We start from the raw sequence: 27923 nt of genomic DNA, 5'->3' as shown, positions 1-27923 counted from the left end.
AAGAAAAATGATGATAAGGAACTTCAAAATCCGGAAATAATGTGCAGTCTATTATTGATGGAAATTAATGGCAATGGATATAATGTTTCTTATATCCTTCTTATAATCAGTTCATATTTTCGTCAGCAGCAGAAACACTAAACCCGGGATAGAGGGAAGAGACAAACCGCAACAACGCCATATCAATCCGATTTACTGGAAGAAAATTTTAACCTATGTTAAACTTCGCTTTACTTTCATTCCTGATAACCGAAAAGTTTATTTAGAGTCACTCGTAACGGCTCTACCTTTCGAATTATATGTTTCCGTAAATGCTGAGGAAAAAAGGAGACATTCATGGGAAATTTTAAAGAGTATTGAGTAACGATCCCAATAACCCTAGAGAAGCAATACAACTTTCGACTGTTAGCCTAAAGGCACGTGGTAGAAAGCAATGAATCAGTAGCGGCCAGGATGGCAGATCTGGCGGTTGGAGGCCCTAGTTTACCTCTCACCCGCAATGTATCTGTCAGACCGAAGGATAAATTGCACGGTTCTCCCAGCACAGGCAGTGACGAAGGGCACGACGTGGGATTTGGGGATGACTTCGACCCCTTCCACGACGATCCTGACGAGCCAGATGAAGTGGACAGTTCTCTCTCGGCCCCCCCTGAGGAGAGGTGAGATGCCCACGGGTTGGGTTGTAAATAAACACTCATAAAGCCTCGTTTTGGGATTAAATTGTCACTTTCGGGGATGTTACGGGGTCTTGGATTGTATGGTAATTATTGTACGCCGCATTTACGCATTCCTTAGTGCCGCCCAGAGCTGTATATCGTCGTGATTGCGAGGACAAATCACGTCATGTATTTGTTATTGAAATAAACAGAACCAAGGAGTGTCAGATTTGTGGAGTTTACGCTGTTTTGATTGATTAGGCGTGGACGTTGATTGGGGCGGTTTTAGTGTAATTGTTACCCCCGAAGTTTCCTTATGGGACACTGATTCTGAAAGGCTTTCATTCTGTGGTGAATAATGGTCTTGGGAGATGGAAGAACAGCGAGGCTGTTGAAAGGCAAAATTAGGCAACATGACCTAGGCTAGGACGTCAGCAGGCGTGATTCGTTGCTGTTGGACCCCAGGAAGCTGTTTTAACCTAGCCCGTATTATTTTATATCCCCTTTGTCTTCCGCGCTGTGCTCTATGTCCCACAAAAGTGCTGAGCTGAACAAGAGTAAGGGATTTTGCCATCAAAGATGTGGTTTTGCTCAGTATGGGCCTTCTGGTAGGCGGTGTCCTGGATATAAATTCCAAGTAGCTGAATCGTCTTTCATTTAGGGGGCCTACTAGCTTAGTTAAGTTCATGTCCAAGATAGAGCAGTTAATTAGTGATTAGATAAGACCTTAGAGCAGTTAATTAATGATTAGATAAGCCTTAGATAAAAAGCAGTACTGGAAGCATTGCTCCAAATGAAATTTTAACTTATTTTATCATGCCACAAGACTTACTGAGATGGACGTATGTCAGAATTAAAACTGTGGTTCCTCTTGGAAAGAGGTTTGAAGGTTCTTGTTATTCCAGTCAGCTTATTCAACCCAAAGTTGAAACCCAGCCAAATGATGTCTCACTGCTCATGAAACTCTGTTGAGTCATAGCTTACAGCAGTATTTTCTGATGAGTGAAATAGCTTAATTGCTGTTCCAGCAGACACTGTTGCAGCAAAAAGTCATATTAATTTTGTAATCATACATGTTTTTGTCATTTGACAGTGTAAAGTTCATAAACAGATCTCTAGGCCATTTGTATTACATTATTAGTAGTAGCTTGCCCTTTTGGTAATTCATTTGTATTTTGTTGGGTAGCCCTTCCCAGTTGCATGTTTCTGTGTTTTGTACTTTGCTTTGGTCTGTTCATGATAAAGGGATTTTTATTTTTTTCCATGGTTGGTATATAAGGAGTGAAACAATATATTTTGTCCATGTGTTAAGCATAAACTTACATTTGAAATTTAAGGATGTGCTGCTCTTGTGTTCAACTAGAAATTGTTGGGGTTTGAACAATAAACAACCATGTGCGCATGTAAGTAATATTTTAGTAACACTGTTTCAAATGAGATCATTAGTTATGCGTTTCATAATGTCAAGTTATAATGAACACTGCCTGAAATAAACAAAAAACCTATATACAAATATCTTTACTTGTACTTTGTACATTGTGAAAGTAACTAGTTAGATAGCTTATAATTTATAAGTGTGGTAGGAAACGTAGCATAGAATGTTTTCTTTTATTTGTTGGAATTGCTGACATTCTTCTTTAGTATTATAAGGCATTAAAGATAAAGGTGTGTGATTAAAAAAATTCTCATATTGTGTACGATGGAATAATTTGAAGGTGGATAGGAAAGCATAGCATAAGATTTACTCTGAGGAAGTATTTGACTTCTAAAATTAATGATGTAGAACACACACACTATCCTTCGCATTTCTGGATGGACTTGACATTTCTTATTATCAAAGTGTGAGAATTAGTATTGTCTTTCAACTTCAGGTTGTATCCATGTTGCTGTCTGTTCTCTCTGTTACTTCTTTGTGTGTGGCACTTTGATGGGACTCAGTGTTATAACCTGAATTCATTTAGTCATGACTGTTAACCAGGTGGTTGATGTTTCTCTTGTTCTTTTTCTTGAAATCTTCAGCTGAAAACCTGTATGGACAGAGTCAACAGACCATAAACCCAAGAGGGCTCCAAAGGGAAATCAGCCTGCATAGAGAACCAAGTTAAGGAAAGACAGATAAATAATCAAGTATGAAGGAATAGAGATTAAAACTAATAGTTGTACACTTGAGTTTAGGAGATGTCAGCAGTAAGCAGAAATGAATTTGCTCCATGCTTAAACATTAGGAGATCAGAAGATTCTACAATAACACTTTACTTTGTAGCCAAAGTAAAACTCCTAGCAAACTGAGTAGTAGTAGACCTTATACTAGAAAATGATGCACTGTTTGCAGCAGCAGCTTGCATAGTGTTGCTAGTGAAAACAGCTAATCAGGTAAAAAGGGTTGAAGGGGATGTTTGTTATTGCAGTACATTTTATGTAACAAACAATGAATTCACTGAAAATGAAATACCTGTAAGCTTTGCCATTTCGGTAAGCGATCAGCCAATATTGACTTATCCAAATCTGGGGTCCTGTAGCTAGCAAAAATATAACGACTTATTTGTCAACCACAGACTCACCAGCAGTGTTGCATGACATCCACACTCATGCAGTGGTCTATGAGATGTGGAGAAACCCTCTCTAATGTACAAAGCCATTCCACAAGCTCTTGGAATGGCATTACGCTTGAGTAAAATGGGCTCTCCTAAATCCTAGAATCACCAGTTTTGAACGTTTTGCAGATCAAGCACACGAGTTTCAGAACAAAAGAAGGTGTAAAAATTGACAGCAGCAACATTCAAGTTTTAATTCTTATATAAACCATGGCCAGTGTTATATAAAATATATTTCTGTAATTGATCCTGTGGACCAGGATTAAGTTCAGTATTGCCAGAAATAAGCAGTAACATATAAAGCAAGCATAAAGTGAATATTTGGAAACTTAAAGAAATAACAGGTACAATGTATACTTATAAAATCAAAATAGAAAAGTGTATGCCCATAAAAAGACAAAATTAAAGCTGAAATTCAACAGGTCAGCGGGGAGGAGCTGGCACACCCACCAAGGACAGATACATCTCCATGTAACAACTCCTATATCCCTTGAAATGGTTATGTATTGTGGGTGGCATTTATTGAGTTTTTGTTACGTTTTTGAAAAATTAGTTCACTGTAATTCTGAATGCTCTGGGGCTAATGTCAAGTTCACTGGTGTGTTGAAGGCTATGTGGTTTTCCTTGGGTATTCCTGGAGATCCTCCTTTTGGTACCTTCTTAGACCGCTTGGTTGTGGAAAAGGGGTCTTCTACAGCAGTGCCTGCTTTGTAGGTCACTGCCTGTACCCTACTGTAGTGGTTGGTTCCTTTTGAAGAAACCTCTGTGGCTCTTCATTCTGCTGGTACTCTTGGACTTCTCCAGTCACCCACTTCAACTTTGTTATTTGGCATTTTGGGAGGAAAGTGCATGAGACATAATGGAAGTAAGATAAGCAGAAGGGTACATCTTCTTCCTCTATGTTGATAAGCCCTTCCTCTTCCCCTTCCTTATTAGAAGATTGCATTATCACATGAATCCACAGTTTTTTTCCTAGGGAGACACAAATTGTTGACTCATATTGAGACTTCCTGTAAAATGGTCTCTGCACTTCGAGGTCTGTGCCATGCTATGGAAGTTGTTGGGAGCACTTCAAAAAGATATTTTTGCCGCCTATCTTAACCTCAGTCTTCCAACCTATTTTTCAGCCCTGACAGAACAAGCAGCATTGGGGAAAGTGATGCCTTCTTGGTTCCTGTTGATAATTTGGAGCTATATGCTCTTCTAGCATTCATTCTGATCACTCCAGTTGAATGATATACATAAGATTTTGACAGTTCCATTGGACCGTTCAAAGATTTCTCTTCACTTTGAAGACTCCATTTTAAGCGGCTTTGGCTTCTGCCAGATGCAAGCTGTATTTTGTACATGTGTTAACTAGCAAAATATGTTACACATAGAATCAGAAGAGCATTGGCTATCCTATGTACTAGGCTTAGTAGCTAAAACAGACAGCTTCTTTATAGCCACCACCTTTGCCTTTCCCTCTCCGTGTTCAGCTTGGACATGAGGAAGACATGCTTGCATCCTGTATAAGTCATGAGAATATATCTTATGAAGACCAGTTTGATGGGAATGTGGATGATGATATGTAAAGCATTTGCTGTACTTTAAACCATTAAGTGTTTAATATTCAAACTATAAGGCTAATGATACCTGTTATAGAAAATAACATGCTATTCTTCAGACTTTTTTTTTATGTCACTTGAGTCATTCAATAATTTTAGTTCAATAATTTCATGCCAATGGTGTTACAGCTAACTTCAGTTTTTTATTTTAGGTAACTGTTTTAGGTTGTTAGTACTTTATGAAGGTTTTTTGTTTAATTGTATTAAAATGTGCTTTGTTGTAATGGCACAAAAAAAGAGAGCAGTAGAATTTTTTTGTGCTTTTACAGTTTACTTGTTCCATGTGTATGTAAATATTTCTTTTTTAGGTATATTTCATTGTTATTGTTTAGTGGAGAGCTTGAGACTTGAATTTAGTGACCATAAAGGGGGTACAGTATATTATATTGTACATATATTCAAGGGACTAAGCCAGTTTTCATGGAGTACAATTCCCTTAACACCACTATGATTATTTTAAAGGCTGTGAACTGAAATAACGTTATCTCCTGATTTCAGCTGGTACCATGGAAGACTGGACAGAGCACAGAGTGAGGAAAGACTTCGGTTATTTGGGAAGTTGGGAAGCTACTTGGTTCGGGAGTCCGACAGACGACCTGGCTCATATGTTCTCTCCTACTTAGGACGTTCAGGAGTTTCCCATTTCAAGTAATTATGTTCTTACTTTTATTTTGTTGTTTTCTGAATAAAATGGTTAACTATACTGATTGGTATTGAAGGATTTTTCTTTAGTTTTAGTTAGTAAGGAATTTTTCAAGTAATTACATTAGTGTTGCCTGGTTACTCTTAATAGTTCATTATTTTTTAAGCTCCTGTATGAGTAGCTATTTAATGTCATTTCTGCAGGATAACAGCAGTATGTGGAGACTTCTACATCGGAGGCCGGCAGTTCAATGCCTTGAGCGACCTTGTAGGGTACTACACTAGTATGGCCGATCTGCTAAAACGCGAAAGATTAGTCCATCCTGTGCCTCCTCCAGAACCTGTGAATGATCTTCGTAAAGTTGTTGCAATTCTTCCGTACACAAAGATGGCTGACACAGATGAACTCTCGTAAGTGGGCCACGATCATTTTACCTTTGTTGTTTATACTTAATGAATTTTATTTGCAATTGGGGGTGTTCTTGTGAACTACTCTGTAGGACTGCATATGTTTTGGGCCTCTTTAGTGTCACACCTTTATAAATTCATTTATTTTTATTACAATAAAAGATTTGTAACCTCTGTGATTGTACAAGATCCCTTCTATTCCCCCCACCGATTTAGTTAAATTTCATTAAGTTTTGCAATAGAGTGCAGTAAATAGACATATACCAATTTGTTTTGTTTAGAGTGTTTGTGGAGGGTTTGTGCATGTATGCAAATACAAAGCTTACGAAAATGGAAGCTAGAATACTGAGACTTGCATAGCTAACATGATTCATGAGAACATTTATTAATAAGTAAATTTTTCTGCTTATGATCACTAAAATTGGTTGTTCCAAAGGTTTCAGAAAGGTGATATTTTCTTCGTACACAACGAGCTAAGTGATGGTTGGGTGTGGGTGACTGCACATCGCACTGGTGAACAGGGCACCATATTCTCTGACCTCGTGGAAACACTCGATGATGATATTGATCCTAACGTTGTCTTCTCATGGTTTCATCCAGATATCACTAAAAATGATGCCATAGATCTTCTAATTAAGGGTAAGTATGCATGTGTGTGGAAAGGAATCTGAAAAGCATGTTGATTTTATCCCTGTAATTACAGCAGGCATTTGATCTTGAGTAAGTGTCTCCTAAAGTCACCTACTGTATATGGTAACAGATACTTTTCTGATTTAAAAATCAAGAGTAAAACATTTTCATTTTACTAATTATTAATTTTTTGATGAATACATTTTAATATTTAATGTTTTTTCATGGTTTCAGTACACAAGTTATACCTGCATTTCTACATAATTCTGAAGACTGTTGTATTAGACTACTTAGTAATTTGTCAGGTTTCTAGTAGATTTTTAAAAAATTAACTTTAGTAAATATTACTAAGTTTCCTGAATATTTTCCTATGTTTTAATGTTTTAATATACTTATCATGTATGTAATGACAATTTATAGCCATTATTATGACCTTGGCCCATACTTTAGGCTGAGGTAAGTTATCAAAAAATAAATTATTCAGACACCCCTTGGTCTTGATATTTCTGGATAAAAGGCTCTGCAAAATTATGAATATGCCAAAAATTCTTCTTCTTTAGGGTAAGTCATTTTTAACTGCATGATAAAAGTGTAACAACTGTGTGTTTATATTGTGTTTTACAGCTGGGCAAGGTAGCTTTTTAGTACGACCAAGTGACAATTCCCCTGGAGACTACACGCTTTTCTTCCTAACCAATAACATTATACAGAGGTTTCGGATAGAAAAACGAGGAGTAAAGTATGTTAAGATTTAGTCTTTTGTTGTTCTTTGGAATATCAAATCTTGCATGTACATTACTCTACAGTTGTCCCTTGAGATTTGCCGTGATTTAGAGGCATGTGAGGATGTGATTGTGCCAAATCTGCGCATAAATTTTTGACTCTCTGAAGCTCTCTGTTAGTACAGAAACTTCATGACCATGAATTTTATACTATTTGGCTAATATGGACACTATATTAGCCATCACCAAATTGTAAATTTCTCACTAATATAGTACAGTAAGCAAATACAGGTAATGAAAACCAACACTAAATTGGAAAAACAATGGATGAGGATATGCTAGTATCCACTTCATTCTAGTGGTAACTTTCAAATGATGATGTAAAAGACATGTCTGGTGTGCTTTTTGCTGTACAGTCATGAGACTGGCACACACAAATTATATATGTAGACAAGTACTGTAACTGATTGTTTAACTATTGTTATCAATGAACATACACTGTACCTTGTTTATTAACTGTATGCCATTGCTGTCTCATAGTAGAGTAGTGGATCATCAGCGCCTTCATTGTTGTCTTGTTCACTTACCATTTGTGCCATTATTATCAATTTCACCTACCATTTGTGCCATTATTATCAATTTCACCTTTTTATCTTGATGTACTTAATGGTTTGTTCATGCCTTAATGGCAAGGAACCACAGCAGCTGAATTAACCCTTGATAGCTAACTCATCAATAAAACCTTTTCGCAAAGACGGGAAAAGATGCAAGAATTGCCAGATGAAAAGATCCCTTAAAGAGCAACGTGCTTGTGAGTGAGACCACTGAAAGTGTTGTGGTGGCCCCAAAAATTGAGTTTAGGCTTGTACATAGATTTTTTCTAAATTTAACCTTTTTTTGTACAAAACTTTTTTGAATTATGTATTATGTGTTTATGGCAGTTAGAATAGACTATTATTAATATATTTTTTACATTTATGACACTAGACATCGTCTGTGGCTTTCCATGGTATGCTGCAAAACTCCCAAAAGTGTACCCAATTGATTATTTATGGTTGAACCATGAATGAAAAATGTAAATATCTGGGGATGACTGTATGGTAAATAGTACCTGATGCAGTGTGTTGTTTGAATCACTGTAATAATAATTTAAATGCAATTGCTGGTTATGAGTGCAAGATACATATACTGAATAATTTCCCAGGTACCTGATGGGCGGGAGAACTTTCTCGTGCCTCGATGCTGTTATCAACAGGTATAAGACGGAACAGATTTTAGAAGGCCATACCCTGGGCAATCCTGTATGCAAGGTATGTATATTGCCTGCATTTCTATGCTAGTTAAAGATTGATGCTTGTATGGTTATAGTTTTTTGATTTGGAATGCAAATAAGGGTGCTGTAAGAATGATTGGTTATATAATAAGATTATTTTTATCAAAATTTTTTTATTCTATTGATTCGGCTCCTTTTGGTTTAACGGGTCATTTTGAAAAATTCACCATTTTTCAGAAGACAGTTTGGGATTGTTTGAGAATGTTCTGTACTTTTTATTTATGACTGAATAGTTAAACAAAACCACCCAGTCACTCATAGGGCTCACCCAAAGGGGTTGTTCGTCAGTCACTAAAAATGCATCAGGGTAAAACTAAAGAAATTGGGTGGCTGGATGGGACAAACCAAAAGGAGCAGATGAAAAGTAAAATGAGAAAAGCAGTTGCAAAGATCCTATATTACTGTCTACATTTTCTGTGCAAGATACACTATAAGGAGTGCTCCTTATATGAAGTTTTCATTATTGGTTAATGTATTTCCGTAAAGATTTTAAGTTATCTTTTTGCATTTAAAGTTGGTTGCTTTTTTCATTTAGGGCACTTTAAATCTTTTTTTTTTTAAATGTTCTTACTGTGGTTTTGAAGCATCAGTTGGATTGCATTAGGTGTAATATTTTTGTGTAATATTTGTTTGACCAGTTTTGTGCCCAACTGTTTATTGAAAATTTATAAAACATTTTGTTCTTGGTTAGGTTTGATTTCAGTAGTTTTAAAACTTGTCCATTGCTAAGTATAAAACTTTCAAAGCAGATTATTACAGAAATCTTTTCCCATTTCAGCAATTGAGTTCTGGTGAACGTTTAGGTCTGCCCATTGTCCCTGTGAAAGAAGTTGAGCAGCCAGAAAAGATATATGCTACACTCAATGAAATTAGAGAAAAACTAGGTGTTACTAAGTTTAAAGGTAAGATAGACCATGCTGTTGCTTGTGAAAGTTTGCTTGAGGTGCAGAAATGTTTTCAGTAGCATTAGAATGAAGAGATCTCGTGTTTCTCCTTTTTGCTGTTTTCACAGTGCTAAAATTTTTTCATAAAGAGTACATCATGTGTGGTAAATTTTGTTTCCTGTTATTGGCCTTTTTATGAAAAATATGTATGTATACAACAAATTCTTGGAATTATATAATGCACCCTGTGTGATACTAGTGGTCAGTTATTTTTAATTTTTTTCAGGTATTCAGAAGCAGGGTTGGCTTTATAAGAAGAGCAAGAAAAATAAGAAGTGGAAATGCTTATATTTTGTCCTCACTGACATTCTTTATTATTATGATAACCCTAAGGTTAGTATAGAATTTATTTTAGTACGCTGTATAGTACTTTGGATTGCAGTGTTAATTAATGCATAGTATGTGGGTTCAGTATAAGGTCTGCCAATGTCACGTTGCCAGTAATCCATCAGTTTTAAAAGTCTGGTTTTAGTAGATACAAATCTTGTAATTTGGGGAATATTTCAGGCAAGATTCTAAATTTATCATCGTTACTAGTTGAATGTCACTTGGGGTACAAAGTTTGCATTATGTTTAGAGCAGATACCAGATACTGGGCATTTTCTGGGAACATACAGATCAAAACTCTCTTAACTAGTATCAAGTAAAATAAGTAAATGAAATTCAATGATTCTTCAAGTACAGTAGTTAGATTTTGTGTGGAAAATGACATATTGTGGATGTTTAAGATAATCTATATTCTGCTTTTACTTTTATTATTTTACAGCGCACTAAACCTCGAGGCGTGATCGACTTGAACTGTTCCTATCTTTACCAAGTTCACGACAGCTTCTTTGAGCGTCCTAATTGCTTCCAGCTGGTGGAGAGGGAACTTCCTTGTTTGGCCACCGTCACTTACTTGTGCTCTGACTCTCAGGTATTTTTTTGTGATACAGTTGTGTAGACGAGTTTTTATTTTTTAATGCTATAGTAATCCTACCCTTGAACTAAACAATTTATCCTTCTTTGCATTACACCCTTCATTACATTATATTGCAAAAGGATTCAACCTTTAACACTTACTGGTAGCTCAGTATATACTTTATGGCGATGGCTTCTGCAGATAACTTTGGTAGAGGCAAATATTCTTGGAGGGGGAGCATTCTACTTGACAGTCTATGCTTAGCCTGACAAGCTTAAATGGTTTATTTCTATTAAAGATTTATGTCAGTCTTGGAAATACTGGTAATCTGCAACAAGATATTCTGAAGTATTACGGATCGGGGATGGTCATTGTGTAAGGGAAAGTATAGTCTAGCTCATGAGCTGGATTCCAGCGTGAATTATATTTTTATTTTGTTAAGAACCCTCTATTGCCAGAAGTTTCTGAAAAAAAGTAAGAACTATGATCAGTCTAAGCTTGTGCGTAAAATGTAATGGTTGGGATTTTGCTATAGTATTCAAATGTATTGCACATTTTATATCTATTGATAATTTGCAATTAATTAGTGGAGGTGAGGTATTAGGTGTTATGACTGTGCTAAATATTAATTTACGTTGTACTTTGACTTGTTTGTGGTGTTCTGCTCATTCAAATGGAGATATGTGGATTTGAACTGAAATAAGTTTTTTCCTTAATGAATCCAGTGCAGCCTAGTTTTATTTTAGCACTGTACAGATTATATATCATTGTATACTGTATTAACATTTGATTAATATGCTTCTTGTACTTGTTTCACCCAGGAATTAACCAACGACTGGATGGCTGTGCTGCGGCCTCTGTGTGTTCCCCAGATGGTGGGAGCACCCAAGCTACAGACCTTAAAGTTCATGAAATCCCTTCACCTTACCATCATGCAAGCTACACGTCTACCCTCCAAGATTGTTCCCAGCCCATATTGCCTTGTCTCTTTAAACCAGGTTTGCAAGTTAACCTTCAAGGTTTATATTTTTAGATGTTAATGGCATAATATTTTCTTAACTTGGACAAGCAACATGGCCTGTTAGCATGTTTCTGTTCTCAGGGATCTTTAGTGTAAGTAACATCCAATTCTCCTAATTCCTTTACAGACCTATTTTTTTTTTTTTTTACTGGTGCTGTTATGCGTAGTGAAGAGAGGTGATACATTAGTTTCTGAATTCCTATTTGTTTTAGTAATCATGTATTTCACAATAATTTTCCAGCCTTTGTTGCTGATCTTCATCATATTACAGTACTTCCAAATATACTTTTCTGACTGCCCCACAACATGTTAAACACAGTCCTAAATTTTCATTTGATAACAAAAATGTTGCATCCTCATTTCTTTCTCCATGTGGTAGTTCCTCAGATCAAACCCCATTTGCCTTGTCATACAATTTTGTACACAACTTTATATAATTACTATATTTCTGTTTTATGATCCTGTATGTTTGAGGCAGAAAGTAATTGCGTTTAAAGTTGTACGGTGCAATTTTGTGAAAAGTTATTGAAATATGTGATTACAGAGCCTTTCCCTTCTAGCTCTGGCAGTAGTTCAAAAAGAATTTCTAAATTTGATTGAAGACTGAGGCAAACTATTAATCAACTATTTGGAGTATTCCCTGGCATGTGGATTGTGTTCCTTCACGACCGGTTATAAAGGGAAAAATCATAAGTTTAAACTTTGTGGGAAAAATAAGTACGTGTTCCAAGTGGTTGTCACTCATTTAAAAATACAATTGAATATCTTTCATGATACACGGACATAATTTTTATGCATTAGTATGTGTTTTTGTATGTGAGAGATTTTAGTAACTTTATACATTCATTGCTTTGATGATGTTGAATGGCTCTCTGGCCACAGCAGTAGGCCATATGACCCAAATTTCTTATATTCATTCATAGATGTCAAAGTATGAGGGATCTTTGCTCATGTAAATATGAAATGAAATGAAAATACAGATAAAGCAACCAATTCTGCAATAGTTATGGCTTATTAGCATAGGTGGGTGGATGGGTTGCTGTCAGGTAACTCTTTACTACTTACTTTGCTTGTTTCTATAACTACATATTTTTTCAAAGTTTATTTGTAATGTGTGTGTGTGTTCACCTGTAATGGTCATCATTGAATTAATAGTTATTCATAATTCCCCATAGCAGTCATTAGTATATATAAATAGTTTTTCATAATTTCCCTGTAGTGGTCATCAGTACATAAATAACTATTCATAGCAAATCAGTCAATCATGAGTATCCAAAATCTTTGTATGTTACATCTCCAGACCTGCCACTTCTGAAATATTCAGCTTCTGAATAGGTATTGAAATTATGAGTGACAGTGTAAACTTGTACCCTGAGGATCATTTGTCAGATGTGAGAACTGAGCACATTCTATCACATGTCCTGCTGCTTTGCATTCCAGCAAGAGGTGTCCCTAACTGTGCTTCTGTCCATCATATATAATTCATTCTCATATATAATTCATTCTCATTGTTTTTTCTTTCTTCTTTATCAAGCCACATTCCATGTGAATCCAGGTTCCTTATGTCTTTATGCTGGGAGATTATCAGTCAAAATCTCAGGTGAGGTTTTTTGGAGGAGGTGGTTTCAGGAATCACTCACTCCTCCTGTCTCTCAATTATCAACCTCTTCCAGTTAATATTTGGCAAGTTCCTGCTTCAGTGTCATTGGAAGGGCATTGGTCGCCTCAGTGCCAGTATTCTTACAGTTGTGGACTTTAAGCTTTTACACTTGCAGAATGTTGAGATACCAGCTGTCATGAATGTGAGCACATAGTGATGCCAGCCTACCTTTGCTATCGTCTTTCTTTAAGATAAGCATAAGGAGCGGAGTGTCTATTCATTAGAGCTATTAGTCTCAGTGGGTCAAACCGTACTGTTGGTGGAATGTTATACCCCTCTCCTTTCTTCTTAATCGTTTTACAAGTCTGTTTTCATTGGTACAGTTTAGGGTTCTGGGCTTCTACAGCCTGTTTGAATGGTTGTTCTTCAGTGGTTTTGGCTGTAACCTTTAAAGGTTCAATCCAGTGGTTTTACTTTTTGGGTGTCCAACTTCTAATAGCACCCATTGGGAATACATATGGCAGTTATAGTCTTCGAATCAGTCAGTCAATTTTAATATTGGATCCTTCTCTACTCACTCTCCCTCCATCACTCATATGCTGAAGTGCCTCCTTTATTCTACTATCTCTATTCCAGCCCGAGAAGAACCCTAAAAGAGTTCAGAGGTCTGGTTAAACAAATCATTTATAACTAACTAATTCTACTATCTCTTCATTAATTGAAAATTTCAGAATTGGCTAATTTGGAGACTTTGCAATTGTGCTTTGGGCCACTTATCATTAATAGGTTAGCATGAAAAAAATGTTTTATTTTTAAAAACTTAAATGTAGGAACTGTTGGAGAATTGGGATCACCCATCAAATACACAGCTACATAGGGCCACCCATTTTGACCCAGTTCTGATATGTTAAGAATGCCATAGTACATTACTGTACCAGTAAAACACATTTTGTTTAAATGCCCAAATTTCAATAGACAGTGATAGTTAAGGGACACAGATCCTTCATGGTAATTTTATCAGAATCTAAAACATTTTCTATCTATTCAATTGTAGATTTTAATGAAGCTGTAATTTGTAATTTTTTGAGAACCAACCCTTTGTTTTAACTCTGAAAGTGTCAAGATTTTTTGCTTGCGGATTTGGTTAAAGTGTTTATGCAGTAATTAACTAACTGGTTGCACCATTTATAAAGCGCATCTTTTGTGATCTACTTAGGTATGATATTTCAGAGACAGAAGACAAGAAACCTGCTGTTGTGATAGGTGGACAGATCTTAGAATTAGAGGAACATTTTTTTATCGTTTTGTATATGCTGCAACATATATGAAATGATAAGTAGCTAGACTACTGGTAATTAATAATGTCCTCTTAAGTGAGGGCAAAGATTTGTGATTGATACATATGGCCTTTATTGCTCTAAACAGCTGAAACATTTACACTGGCAGGGAAAATGAAGGAGATTTTGAGGTGTTACTATTGAAGATTAGATTCATGACTTGAATACAGGGGGAAGATGCATAACAAATGAGGCACTCAGAGGGATATGTTGCCCAGGGACTGGAAAGTAAACAGAGTTCTCAAAGAGTGAGGTGGTTTGGAAATCTGATGAGTAGGGAGGTAAAAATTGCAGTAGACATTGAAGTAGAAGGATACGACCAGTAGAAAGGCCAAGGAAATCATGGTAAAAGTGAACAATTGAAGACCCAGAGCTGATGAAAGTTCAAGTAGAAAGACCACTGTACAGAGAAGAGGAGCGAGGACTCATTACACATCTTAAATGCCATAAATGGAAAAACTGACATAAAATTTCCACATCAAATTAGTTTGCCACAGGGCGGCACAACTGACAGTTTGAAGGAAATGTATAAATGTAGTGCTAGATGCTCATGCATTATTTTTGTATACTGAAGCATTTTGTTTCATTGTTGAGAATAAGGACATTCCATCAGTAAAGTATTTTGTTGCTGAAGATCAGAAAATGGGATATTTTTCCATGACATAAACTAATTTGATGTAATTATGTTTTATATGTTTTCATCACAATGTTTTCCAACAAGAGACAATAACAATAGGTACTTCTAGAACTTTCATCACAGTTTTTTGTGATTCTTTAAATTTCATGCCACTGTTAGTCTATATTAGTAGGTATTTACTAAATTATTATTTTTAATGTAGAGGATTAGTATTATACATGTTTAATTATTTTTTAATTTAAATTATTAGATGCATCTGTTTTATTAAATATGGTGTATTTTGCATAATTTTAATGTAGTTTTAGCATTACAGTGGTATCTTCAAAAATATTCTAACATCCTTCCTTGTAGGTGAAAGTGTGTCGAACAAGACCCAAGCCAGGTCCTGACCCTGTTTGGGATGAGGAGTTCATCCTGGATGATATACCTCCAGATGTTGTTATGTTTACCATAACTGTATATAACCACGGCAAGCGAAGCAAAGACTCTGAGGTGAGCTGCCTTTGCTTATGCTTTTATGTATGGTATAAATTAACACTCTTCATTTCTCTAAATGTGCATGAGTTTTAGGAAGTCACGTTATCAAGATTTTTAACCAAAGACTGTTTATTATAGCTGTTGCATTGTACTGTATGTTTGTTCTGATTCGTCTTGTTTTAGGGGATTTACTAAGTAATTTCATTTTAATTTTCATAATGTTGTGTTCGGGTATTACTGATTGAAATGTTTTATTAATAACGACAGGTAGCAGAAGTAATGGTTGAACTGAACACTTTACAAAATGGTGAAGAAGTGGAAGAGTGGCATCCGTTAACTGGTATCACCCCGGTTGGTGACTGGGGAGCTGTCAGGCTAAGATATAGGTATGAATAAATGGTAAAAATTTGTTACTCTTAAGTTAGAAAATGATGGATAAGTTGGAGCCATACATTCTGAGCTTTATTTATAAATGCTTAACATGGCTAAGTTGTGTTCATGTAGAAAATTAGTTGCTGTCAGTTTTAAAAAGAAAAATATGTAATTGGTGTCTATGCATGTTTATATATGTTGAGATTATCTCATTGTTTGAAGATAAGTTGAAGCAGTGGTACATCTGATATTTAATATCTCTCTGTACCTGAATGGCTTGCTGTAAATAGTATTGCAGGCTCTGCTGTAACCTCCTCCTTTTGGGCTGCATTGATTTATGACACTTACTGTCCAACTTCGGGTATAGATCACCAACTTGGTCTTCCTACCTAAATTGCTATTTGATGGGATTGTGATGAAACAAATTAAAGTTTTTTAATGAAAAAGTTAGTTTTTTCATACAAAAGTGACTGATAGCAACCTTTAGGTTCTACTACAACTGATCTGTGTATTAGACAAAGTCTGTAAAAGCTTGGGAAATTTGAAGTCCTTGATTGTGGTCATATATGTGTGTTGGGTTTTTATCGGAAAAAATAGCTTTGTTAGCGAAATTCAGAGTTCATTTTTGTTTATACAGAAATCAACTTTCAAACTGAAAAGACTACCAAAGTACTATAATTCAGTTTAGAATTGAAAGTACAGTCAATAACTGCTGAATAGTAGGAATAATGCAGCTACAAATTGTAACTTGTATTTCCTCGTAAATTATATGGATGTAAATGAGTTTATAGGAAAAGTAAATTACATAAATACAAGAATAGTAAATTACGAACCTCTTTTTAGAACAACTATTATCATAAGAAACCAATACCTGATGATGTTGTGAGTTTACATGATTTCATCTTGTCATGTTTCAGATATTTCCATGACTTGATAATGCCTTGTGAAGAATACAACAGCTTGAAAGAATTGCTTCTGGACCCAAGTCTAGAGGCAGTGCAGGCCCTTGCCGACGTTTCCCACCGGGACCGTAACCCCCTAGCTACCTCCTTACTTCGAATATTCAGGTTTGTCTTGTTAATGTCGTGCTTTCATTATCTCCTTGTCTTGTTTTTAACTAAGAATGTTTAACTGCTCCTGTCTCACACTGATGATTAACACCAAAGCAAGAAAGACTAAACATTTTGAGATTCAGGCAGTTACACAAAGCCCAGATTACTAATCAAAAGTTTTGAAATTTTAAAGGTGGTACAAACAGCAAATTATTGGTAAAGGTTCATAAATGGTTTTTTGTTTGTGAGAGAGAGAGGAAGAGAGAATGGCAAAATCTTCTGGCTTAAGGCATTTTCAAGCAAACACCATACCGTGAAACAAAGATTCCAGATGACAATTAAGGTTAAATGTGTACATAACCATTTTAGCGTACAAAGGCCATTACATTTGGAATAACTTTCAGGTGACAAACAGCTGTCTAGGATTAACTTTGGTACTTGGATAAAACCAGGTGAGGCAGTGGACAAGTAGTCAAAGTACTAACATTCTCTAGTTTCTCTTTTAGATCTTCAAACAGTTTGGTGCAAATAGGGTCAGGAGTGTGTAGACCTGAGCTTAATAATATTTTCCTTTGTTAGTTGTATTAATGCAGATTTAAGGGAAATTCTAGATGTAATAATTGTACATCTTAATATTAAACTAATATGGGACAATTCAATTCTATTCCATTTTTCCTTTATGCACAAAAAGACCATTATTCATTTGGCCAGGTACCTCCATAAAGTTTATGGCTTTGCAACAAACACCCTGATTACTTTTGGGTAAAGCATTGGATCTTTTATTATTGTAAATGGTTCTTGATTTTAGTTATTACTCCTCTACTGGAAGAAACAAATTGCAAATTCTTCCAGGACCATGTGAATGATGTCTTCCCATGATTTTGTCTCAGTCTTTAATAATTTACTGCAGAGATTTAAGATGTAAAATATGTTCATGTTTTCATGGGCTATGTGACTTTTTTTTTTAGGGAATGAATTGTCCAGGATTTGTGAAGACTGCAAAAGTGGGCAAATGTAAATGATGAGTGTGTTGTGGAATAATTAGTATTGATTTTAAGAAACTATTAATTTTGTCAAATAACATTTACCATGAAGTTCATAAATTTATTTTAAGGTTATTTTAACAAGTAATTTTTAATTTGTATTTGATTTGCTTTTATTACCACACTAAACTACAATTACTGTATTCAGCTTTTCTGAGGAAACCAAAACCATTATAACCAATATGTTAGCATGAAAGCCAAGTTTTCTGAGAACAATATAAGGAAAGTATCTCCAAGCACAAACACATAGTTAGTGAGAGTTTGTTGTAGCACAGACATTTTAGGAAGATTTCACAGAGGTGCCTGTGGTGATGACACAGTGCCCAGAGGAACTAGTAGCTTCAATAACTTTATCACAACCAAGAAAAATTAACAGGTCCTTATCAAATGGAGCACTAGTGCTTCCCTGCCATGCTGATCAGTCACCAGACACATTCAAGTGTCTTATGTTCAGCACTGAAAACTTTAGAGAGAGCAAATGGTGCTTTAGGGTTAAGGGGGTTGTGCATAGTATATTTCTTTCCAGCAGAAATTTAGATCTGTAGTTTTCCCTATGGGTTGTTATAAACCTCAAAAATAAGTAAACAAAAATTTCATGCCAGTTTAGACACATTTTCTATATTGAATGGGAAATCTTCCTCTGCAGGGAACAACAGGTCTATTGCCTGTCTTTGACTTTAACTTACCTGAGTACATAGCCTCCAAGACCCAAGTTCTGAAGCTTATTTATAGTAACCATGTGGTTAGCCAAGTAAAAGGAATTCCTGAAACCAGTTTGGAAAGGTTTAATCATTCCATTGTCAAGGATTTACTATTTAGGTTAAAACCTCTAGCACTCAATTTTATTTATAGGCTTGAGAATTCATGCAGATATTATTCTTAACTTTATTTAAGATATTTTACTAACCTATTCATCTGAAAGATTGAAGGTATTGAAATTATCTTCTGCAAAAGATCATCAATAAACAAAAATCATGTGATACTTCAGAAATATTTGTGTGATTTTCCACAAGACAGTTCCTGCTGATGTTGTGGACTGTTGCCTCATATCAAGATTAATTTTCTCCCATCTAACAAGCAGTACTTCCCCTGCACAAGTTGCATTGCTTCATGAAGAGAGTCTTTGTTTTGGTGCTTGGCCCCACTCCCAATAAAAGCTTAAGTATTATTGGAAGAATGGTGATGCTTTTGAACAGTTGATAAGAAAAATTATTACAACAAGTGTAGAAGTTGATTTTGTTGGTGTTGTTCCTGTCCTTTACCTTCATAATTATAAGAATATTTGTTCTGTCAACTTTGCAAGTCAAAATGTAATCCATGGGAGCTTTTGAGAAAGTGATCAGTTTATCCCCCATTAATTTTTCCCAGTCATAACCAAACAATTTGGTGTGTTAACATTTAGGAATGAATGCCGAGAGCATGATCTTCTCCAACGACTAACTGAGCACGAGATTGAACGAGAGCATGAAACTAGTACCCTGTTCCGTGCTGCCTCTCTCACCACAACGCTCCTTGACCTCTACATGAAGTCGACTTGCACCGAGTTCCTTACCGAAGCAATTTCTGACACCATACACAGGATCTTAGAAGCTAAACAGTCATGCGAGGTATTTGATAAAATTTGATTCACTAGGAGATGTTATAGTTGGTTAAAAAAATTTTTCTCCTTTAGTGTGTCTAGTTAATTTTGCTTTTGTCTTTTATGTAATTCAGTACAGATATTGACATTTTTTTAGTTTGTTTATTGTATTTAGATTGTAATCTATTGTAAAATTTATTTACAGCTCAACCCTACAAAAATGGACAACCCGATGGATGCGTGTGCGAATGCCGAATTTTTGTTGAAAGTTTTAGATGACATTACACAAAGCATCTTCTCATCTGCCTCAGCTTGTCCTATGTAAATATTAGTTTCTGTTTGTTTCACTGCAAACCCAGTTAGTACATTTTAGCCAACCTTATGAAAGGTAAAAAAGATCTTTAACAAGGTCTGGTTGAACTGTTTTCATGACTCACTCATGGTCACAAAATTATCCCAGACACTCCAGGCCCTGCTAGAATGAAAAAGAAGAAAACAAATGGTTGACAGTGCTGCGCATGTTTGAGGAGATCCCCAACTTTGTTATTGTTGTTCTTATTGCTTTGTTTTAGTTTTCATTTCTTTTGAATTCAGTTTACATTTACATGTATTGCTGGTATTTTTGCCCATTGGTTAGGTGGTACGAGGTATTTTCCTCATTTCCTGGAACAGCGATAATTACTGCTGATTTACAGCGCATATGCACCTTTTTTGTTTGTTCTAGAGTTGTTGGGGCAACCAATTACTTGATTGCAGGTCATCTGCTAAGGGATTGCCTCTACTCAGACTATTAGGGCCCATTCCAGGCACACTAGGACACTTCTTTTCTGGCAGTACCTCCCTCCTAATTAGTGGGTTGTCACATAGGAATGGTGATAGGTTTGTGCCCATGTAAGAACAATTACCAAATTTTTTAAAGTATTTTGTATTTTTCCTAGGTATACAAATCTGAACCTTTCATATTGCAGGAAACCTTCCTCTCCCTACCTGCTTCTTCTGCCAGTGGTGTATATCTTGCAAAGGAAAGTTCAGCGGGGAAAGTCAGGTGAAGGGCCATATCCTTCCCCCCCCCACCTTCATGGGTATCTCCATGTTAGTTAGCACATGGGCTGTGTTCAGCACATGCACAAAAGGTACTTCAGTATGATAGGATAAGTTTTGTATCCCTAGGAAAAATGCAAATTATTTTAATTTGGTATGTTTTGATCATATTGAAGTTGGTAAGATTAACTGATTAGCAAATGAGAGGCCAGTTAGTTACCTTTAAAGTTAGTTTTTGTTCAGCATTGTGCTAACATTAGGGCATCTGTACATAAAACATCTGCAAAAACCAATTATGAAGTAGGCCGTTCAAGATAGAAACAGCTGTAGGGGCTTATGAAAAACTTAACCAACCTAGGGATTAAACTGAAAAGAAGGTTGCCTTTTGAGGCATATTATGAGTTGAGCAAGATTTTCTTTCATGCTATTTGCTCAAATTGCATATGTGCTTTTGCTTTTGTTTCATCACAACCTCATCATTCAGTCTCTCCTCATTCATAGTCATTTGCATGTTTCCAAACATTAACTTGTTCTAACTGACAGACAAGCAGCAGTAGCATGGTGCTTGTACTGTAGTACCCATCACCGTGTCTGCAGCATTTTTAACAGCTGAGCAGAATATACCTGACTGTGTTCTCCACTGAGGATACTTAATTTATTGTTGCCTCTGACTGTAATTTTTTATTTATTTCCATTGCCATTTCTCACAATATTGTTATGAGTAAAGTATATTGCTTCTTTGCATGTCAGTGGTACTTCATTGATTTTCCTAGTGAATTTCGACTACCTGAAAACCCAGCAAGCAACCTGATAAAAGAATTTTAAGAATTGCATGAAGCAACAGTATATTCAAATTGCCTGCTAAAGCTAGCAGTGGTTAATAGGGCTTCCAGCAAGGTGTTTTGCAATTGTTAAGGGACAATTATTTCTTTCAGTTTTATTCATAGAAACCCAGAGTTCTTGCTTCCCACCCTTGCTCTTTCCTTGTAGCTCATGATCAGTCAACACAAATATGGGATTGTTGAAGTGGCTAATGTGTCTGGGATGATTTCATGACCACCAGATTGGCTAATTATAATTATAAAGTAATGAATTTTTATGAAATAATGAATCCTTACTTTTTGTTAGTTAAAACTACACAAGAAATATAATTTAATGTCATTGTTTTGAATGCTTTATTTATCTTGCTTTGTTAAATATCGTTAATATTGTTTATTAGATTTGACTTTCATGAAACTTTATTGAATGTTAGGAATATCCAAAGTAGTGCTTTTATTGTTATTACATGTATTTTCACAGGCCTTTAAGATACATATGTGGTTGCTTGCAACGTAAAGTCTCCGAAAAGTGGCCGGAAGACAGACTAGTAAAAACAAGAGTAGTATCAGGTTTCATTTTCCTGCGTTTGATTTGTCCGGCTATCCTCAACCCTCGACAGTTTAACTTATTACAAGGTCAGTGATGTCTGCTGTGCACAAACATGTCTGATATAGTAAAATTTTGCGTTTGAAAGGTGTAAAAGTTTGATTTTGAAAGGTGTACCCCATTTGTGCCTTATAAGTAAGATAAGAAATGAGATGAAAATTAAAGCCCTTCACTGTTGCTTTCAAATGATCTGGAACATTTCCCTGCTTACAGAACCACCACACCAAGTTGCTTCACGATCGCTGATCATGATAGCCAAGTGCCTACAAAATCTGGCTAACCTGGTAGAATTTGGTGGTAAGGAGCCTTACATGGAAGTAGTTAATCCATTTATCCTGAAAAACAAGGAGCGGATGATTTCGTATCTTGACTTGTTGTCGGTAAGTTTTCTTCATAATTGGATTAAGTATTTTGTGTGTGTTTTGTTTTTCATTATTCCAGTTATTGCAATTCAGTATTTTGGAATTTATTGGACTGCAGTCAAGTATTCCAAGGGTCATCAAGTAATTTTTCCTAATTGAAGAGTAACATTTCAGTGTAATCCCATTACTTTAACATTTTAGATTAAGCCAGCCTTGTGTTGGCCCAGGCTGTTGCTCTAGGGCAGCATGAATTACTTTAACGTAGTTCATTCATATATACTTGCAAATCTCAGACATATCTATCAACTTGTAGGGCTCTGGTAGTTTACTCAATCATTCACTGTCTACTCTTATCCAGCTTTGATAGAGTTGCTGGGTTTAGGGTGAGTGCAGTTTGGTTAAAGTGACAGGTTTATGTTGACAAATATTAACTCAGTGGTCTGGGTAAATTACTAGATAATAATAATAATAATAATAATAATAGTGAGAAAAGTGATGGACTCCTAAGAAGGCAGGATGCAACCCAGAACCCCACACCATACAAACCACCCAGTCGAATAGGATGACCTGTAATAGACAAAAAAAAAAGATAATAAATGAAAAAAATAATAATAATAATTAAAAATTGATAAGTATCAAGACCTGAAAATAGAAATTGTACCCATAATCCTAGGAACATTGGCCATGATCCCAAGATCCCTGAAAAGGAATCTGGAAAAACTAGATGCCGAATTAGCTCCAGGACTCATGTGGAAGATTGTGCTAATAGAAACAGCACACTTAGTGAAAAAATGATGGACTCCTAAGGAGGCAGGATGTAACCCGGAACCCCACACAATAATAAAAACCACCCAGTTGAATAGGATGATTGTGATGGACCAAAAAAAGTAATAGTAATAATCCCTACCTAAATTGAGATTTGTAAAGCAGGTTTATTGGTAAACAAAAGTAATACTATGAAAACCAGTTTTTTTTTTTGTATACAAACCAATTACTTACATTGAAATTTTCTCTCCTCCCTATCTCTCTTTCATATTTACAAAAGTTAAAACTACATGAAAAATCAACTGGGTTAGCAGCCATTAACTTGTGGGCCTGTACACAAAGGTCAATTTTTTGACAAAATGAGAAGTAATGATATTGTGTTGAAAAAATAAAAAAAATTTACTTTAATACTGTATAGTTTTCTTGGTACTTTTAAATATCAAGTTGGCCTTCTCTATTTATTGCTAATGGGCAGTATGGAATCATCTTTGCAGAACGTTGGTGAGCGACCTGAAATTGAAGAGCAACCAGTCAAGAGTGAACCATCTCGGGACTTGGCTCAGTTACATCATATTTGTGTTACACACCTAAATGACCTTACAGCTAAAGCAAAAACACAGGTTAGTTTTTGTCAGCTTAGTACTTGTATGTTGTCCAAACATATTAAAGAGTGAGAACCTTCATTTTAATAGTTGTCTTCGGTTATTTAAGGATATATATATATATATTTTGAAAACTGGATTACTTGCCATTTGTTGTATAGCAATATTTGTACATCTTTTTATTTTGTTCATCTACTAACATACGGGTATATTTAGTTTCAAGCATAAACTTTTGTATTACTGTATTCCCTTACTATAGGCAATAGGGACACCTTTTTTTTCATTCCCTTATCCATCAGTGTGGAGGGTATGTAACATTTAACCCTTTGGCCTATTGACATAATAGAAAAACATGTCTGTTGTAAGTGGCAATGACTCTAGCTATAAACATGAGTGTTTGCTCAATACGGTATCAAAAACAAAAGCAGAAAAAAATTAAAATGTATATAAAATCCAACGAGAAAATTAATGAGTTTTCTAAAAAAAAAACTTGCCCAAAAAAAGAGTAATGCAATAGAATTTTCATTTTTGTTTCATAATATATGTATAATAGGTTCCTATATACAACAAGTTCCTGAGTCATTATCATAAAGGTAATTATCATTAGGCTATTAAATAAATTTTGCAACAGTTAGTTATAGAAAATACTTGAACCAAACAAATATTTTGGCACAGTTTTCATTGAGTTATCTTTATCCCCATCACTTCAGGTTGTTGTTTGCTGCAAAAAGCCAGTGCAGTTGCAGTTGTGCATTGATCACAAGTAAACAAAATTTAAAATTGTTCAGAATAAACCCATCATTCATTTAGAAATTGTTCAGAACAAACCCATCATTCATTTAGAGCCCTCAGTCATGTTCAAATGTACCCAGCTATGTTAAATCAAGAGTAGCTGACATTTCGTTCACATATGCAATTGGATAATGTTGTTAGTCACTGTCCATATCATTGCTGACTGCATCACACACAGATATTCTTGTTAGGGGTTATATCACATCTATAAAAACCATTACAATCAGTAAATTGCAGAATATATGGAACAGTGAACATGATAATAACAAATCAAAACAAATCCAGCCCAGTGTTGGAATATAGAATTCATCATATGAAAAGACAGATGCATACGAGTAATTTTGACATGTCATAGAATTAGAATTGGTCATTCTCATTTGGCCAATGGACATTTGATTAATAGCCCACGTGATCCCATTCCTACATGTACGGACTATAGTAACATTAATGGTTGAACATTTTTTATGTGAATGCCTGAAATATCATTGACAACCAAATTCAAGATTTAGAAGCAAAAACAAGTCAATTTAAGAAATTTTGTCTGAATCTCCATTTTCAGTTAACTCAGTTATAAAATTTTTAAATGACTCTGTAGTAAATAAAATCTAAACCTTATTAATAAAGACAAATCCTTCAGGCCATGCCTGTGAGGTAAATAGATTAGCTCAGTGGTCTGGTAAAAAAAATAAAAGAATAAATGTAGATTTTTTGTATGCCATCTTCAGCTGTTTGGAATATATAGATTAGTACTGAAAACTGACATGGAGAATACACACTGTGCAGCATGGAAAGGTTAAGCGTTTTTGCGGGGGAGGAGATTCGTTGAATTGGTGGTTGGGTTTTTGTTGGGGTTGAAGCACACACTGTGCTTGTACTATTTATACAAATATTCATACAGTACATAGTACTGTACTGCTGCTGACTAATATTCTCCATCATACACTAAATAGACTGTTAAGTAGAGTACAGTGTCTCCTCATAAATACCAAGGTTACCATGTAAAGGGGAAGTTTAGCCTAGTGCCGGAGCATTTCATATGTGGTTGCTCTGGTTTTTGTGTTTTTAATTGTCACATGCATATAGCATTCATTATGTTGTACTACAGAGACCTTTGCTTAATGAGGTGCTGGATTAATGGGTGTATTTATAGTAAAATGTTTTTCATAGATATTAAATCATGCTGACCTTTAAATTCCCTCCTCTTGAACCTTCAGTTGTGAGTCGTATAATGTGAACAATATAATACAAACTGAGAAAGGTTGTGAGGGAATGAAAGTTATTCCTTAATTGAAGGCCAAACCTAGGTATTCTGTCCTGCTGTCATTGAAGCTATAAGCTCTAGTATAGTAATACTGTAGGTAGTATCTATGAAGTGAACACTAATTTTCTTTGAAGTGCACTCATTGTTATTATCAATTTCAGTTTGTTTCTTAAATCATTGATAATTGTAGTATTGTATATTAAAATTGTCTGAAAGCTCAGGTCCCCATATTATGTAAATTTTCTTATTCTTTCTCTTTAGGTTACGTTGAAGAAGTTGGTGACTGTGACAGATATGTTGAAGAAACATAAAGAAAAGTATCAAGAGATGATGAGGTGATCTTCGCCAACTCCCGGCCCTGTGGACTGCTGAATTTCCAGCTATCTGTTTCAGAGCCGGGATGTTTGCGAGACAAGAGCCTGTGCCTGGCCCTGTAAAAGTGGTAATGCTAAACAGTGTATGGAACTGGGGTGCACATGGTCAATACTGAAATGACTTACTATATCATCTGACCCTGTGGAATATAGCATTAGCCACGGTGCTTGAATTGAGTAAGGTGACTTTTTAGCTTTGCGTGTTAAGTTATAGTGCAATGCTGCGCGGAGGTGGAGTTATCTATTGTTACTCTTGAGTGCTCTGCTGCTGTGAGGTATTAGTATTAAATTGGTGTTACCACACAGGGATCAGGCAATAAGTGTGTCATCAGCAGGACGAAGATTGTGGCTGCACTTTATTTATCCTATAAACTACCCTCTTTTCCCTCCCATGTAGATAGTGTAGTGTAAGTGCAGCCTCAATATTGCATGGTGCCAGTCTCAAAGAAAACTTAATTTATTCACTGATAATGAAGCAGCCTAAGACATGCAATAATAATCATTTTGAGTATTTTGTAGACATGGTGCTTTTGTCTACTCTCGTATCATATGTTCAACAAGGACGCTTGAGAGGAAGGGAGTGAGAAAGGAAGCGTGCGCATGTGTGTGCATTTGTGCAAAGGAGAGAGAGTTTGTAGGGTGAGTTGTTTCACCCAAGCATTTGGAGTCTGGTGATCTTCCATGATTTCTTTTAGATTTTTTCTAGTATGAAGTTTTTTTATAGTAATGAAATAGGTATTTAAAGGGCACAGGTATGATAGCAGAAGCACAATGTTAAGAGTCAGGTGTGCATATAGTCTGAGTACATTGTTATATTATTTTGAAATCCCTTAGTCTGTATCTTCAGACTTGGGAGAAGGAAAAAGAAATAACATTTCATCTGATGTGATATTGAACAATGTGACAGTGAAAAATTTAGTCATGGAAGTGACTGAATAACAGAAAAGCACAGTAGGTAGAGGCGCAAGGTCTAATTGTTTGCAACATTTTGGCACAAGTTCATGCTAATGATTTAATGATATTTTAATCGTGGTTCATTGCAAGAATATGGGTAATCTTTTAAATTGGTAAAACATAGATTTTAGATATGATTTGAGCCAAATTGCTGTGATCTCTTATAACTTGTGGATTTTAACTGTGGACGTCTTGTATAAACTATTTAAAGGTATAAAAAGTGTATAGATGGCGTTGGTGCTAATACGATGGCTTTGGTGGTGGATGTGGATAGGCGAAAGTTAGCTCCAACCGTCACAACTGTACAAGGTTTTTTGATCTCACCAGTGGCCTATTATTCTGTTGTATTGTGTACTTTTGTTTTATTGGTGCCATACGAAGGAAAATTTGAAAAAAAATTCCAGAAAAAGTAGCTAGTAAGGCTTTTGCAGTTCATTCAGTGAAAGAGAATGATGTCTGCATCTTTACTCTGCAGTGATATATATATATATTATATATATATGTATATGTATATTTATATATATGTATATATATATATTCAGAAGATTTATGAATATTTTTTAATTATAATGATGATGAAGCTTTAATGATTTTTCTTTGTGCTTTGCGATAATATTTTATATTAGCAAATACTCAATTTTTTCATTATTGAAATTGATCAGACGATTCCTTGAACACATCTAATTATTTTTATTGTTTATAATGTTGTTATTATTTTTTTAATTATCATTATTGTTGATTATTCTAAATGCTCAAGTTTTAACTTTTTACATCTTTTCCTCTCAACGTAGA

At 35.4% G+C, this 27923-nt stretch overlaps 1 protein-coding gene across 1 annotated transcript; it reads left to right on the top strand.

Annotated features, from left to right (window-relative positions):
• Window positions 1-108: 108 nt before the first annotated feature.
• On the top strand, window positions 109-27135 carry vap (RAS p21 protein activator vap). Its single transcript, XM_067116866.1, has 19 exons — window positions 109-659; window positions 5356-5505; window positions 5704-5910; window positions 6344-6546; window positions 7162-7276; window positions 8464-8569; window positions 9371-9494; window positions 9763-9869; window positions 10303-10452; window positions 11259-11435; window positions 15384-15524; window positions 15777-15895; window positions 16799-16948; window positions 19379-19583; window positions 19761-19876; window positions 21896-22050; window positions 22235-22401; window positions 23643-23768; window positions 26065-27135. The coding sequence occupies exons 1-19, from the start codon at window positions 454-456 to the stop codon at window positions 26140-26142; spliced, it is 2802 nt and encodes a 933-aa protein (XP_066972967.1). The 5' UTR covers window positions 109-453; the 3' UTR covers window positions 26143-27135.
• The last annotated feature ends 788 nt before the right edge of the window (window positions 27136-27923 follow it).

This window comes from Macrobrachium rosenbergii, chromosome 14, assembly GCF_040412425.1.
Source record: "Macrobrachium rosenbergii isolate ZJJX-2024 chromosome 14, ASM4041242v1, whole genome shotgun sequence".
Lineage (NCBI taxonomy): Eukaryota > Metazoa > Arthropoda > Malacostraca > Decapoda > Palaemonidae > Macrobrachium > Macrobrachium rosenbergii.
This window is presented reverse-complemented; position numbering and strand designations above follow the sequence as displayed.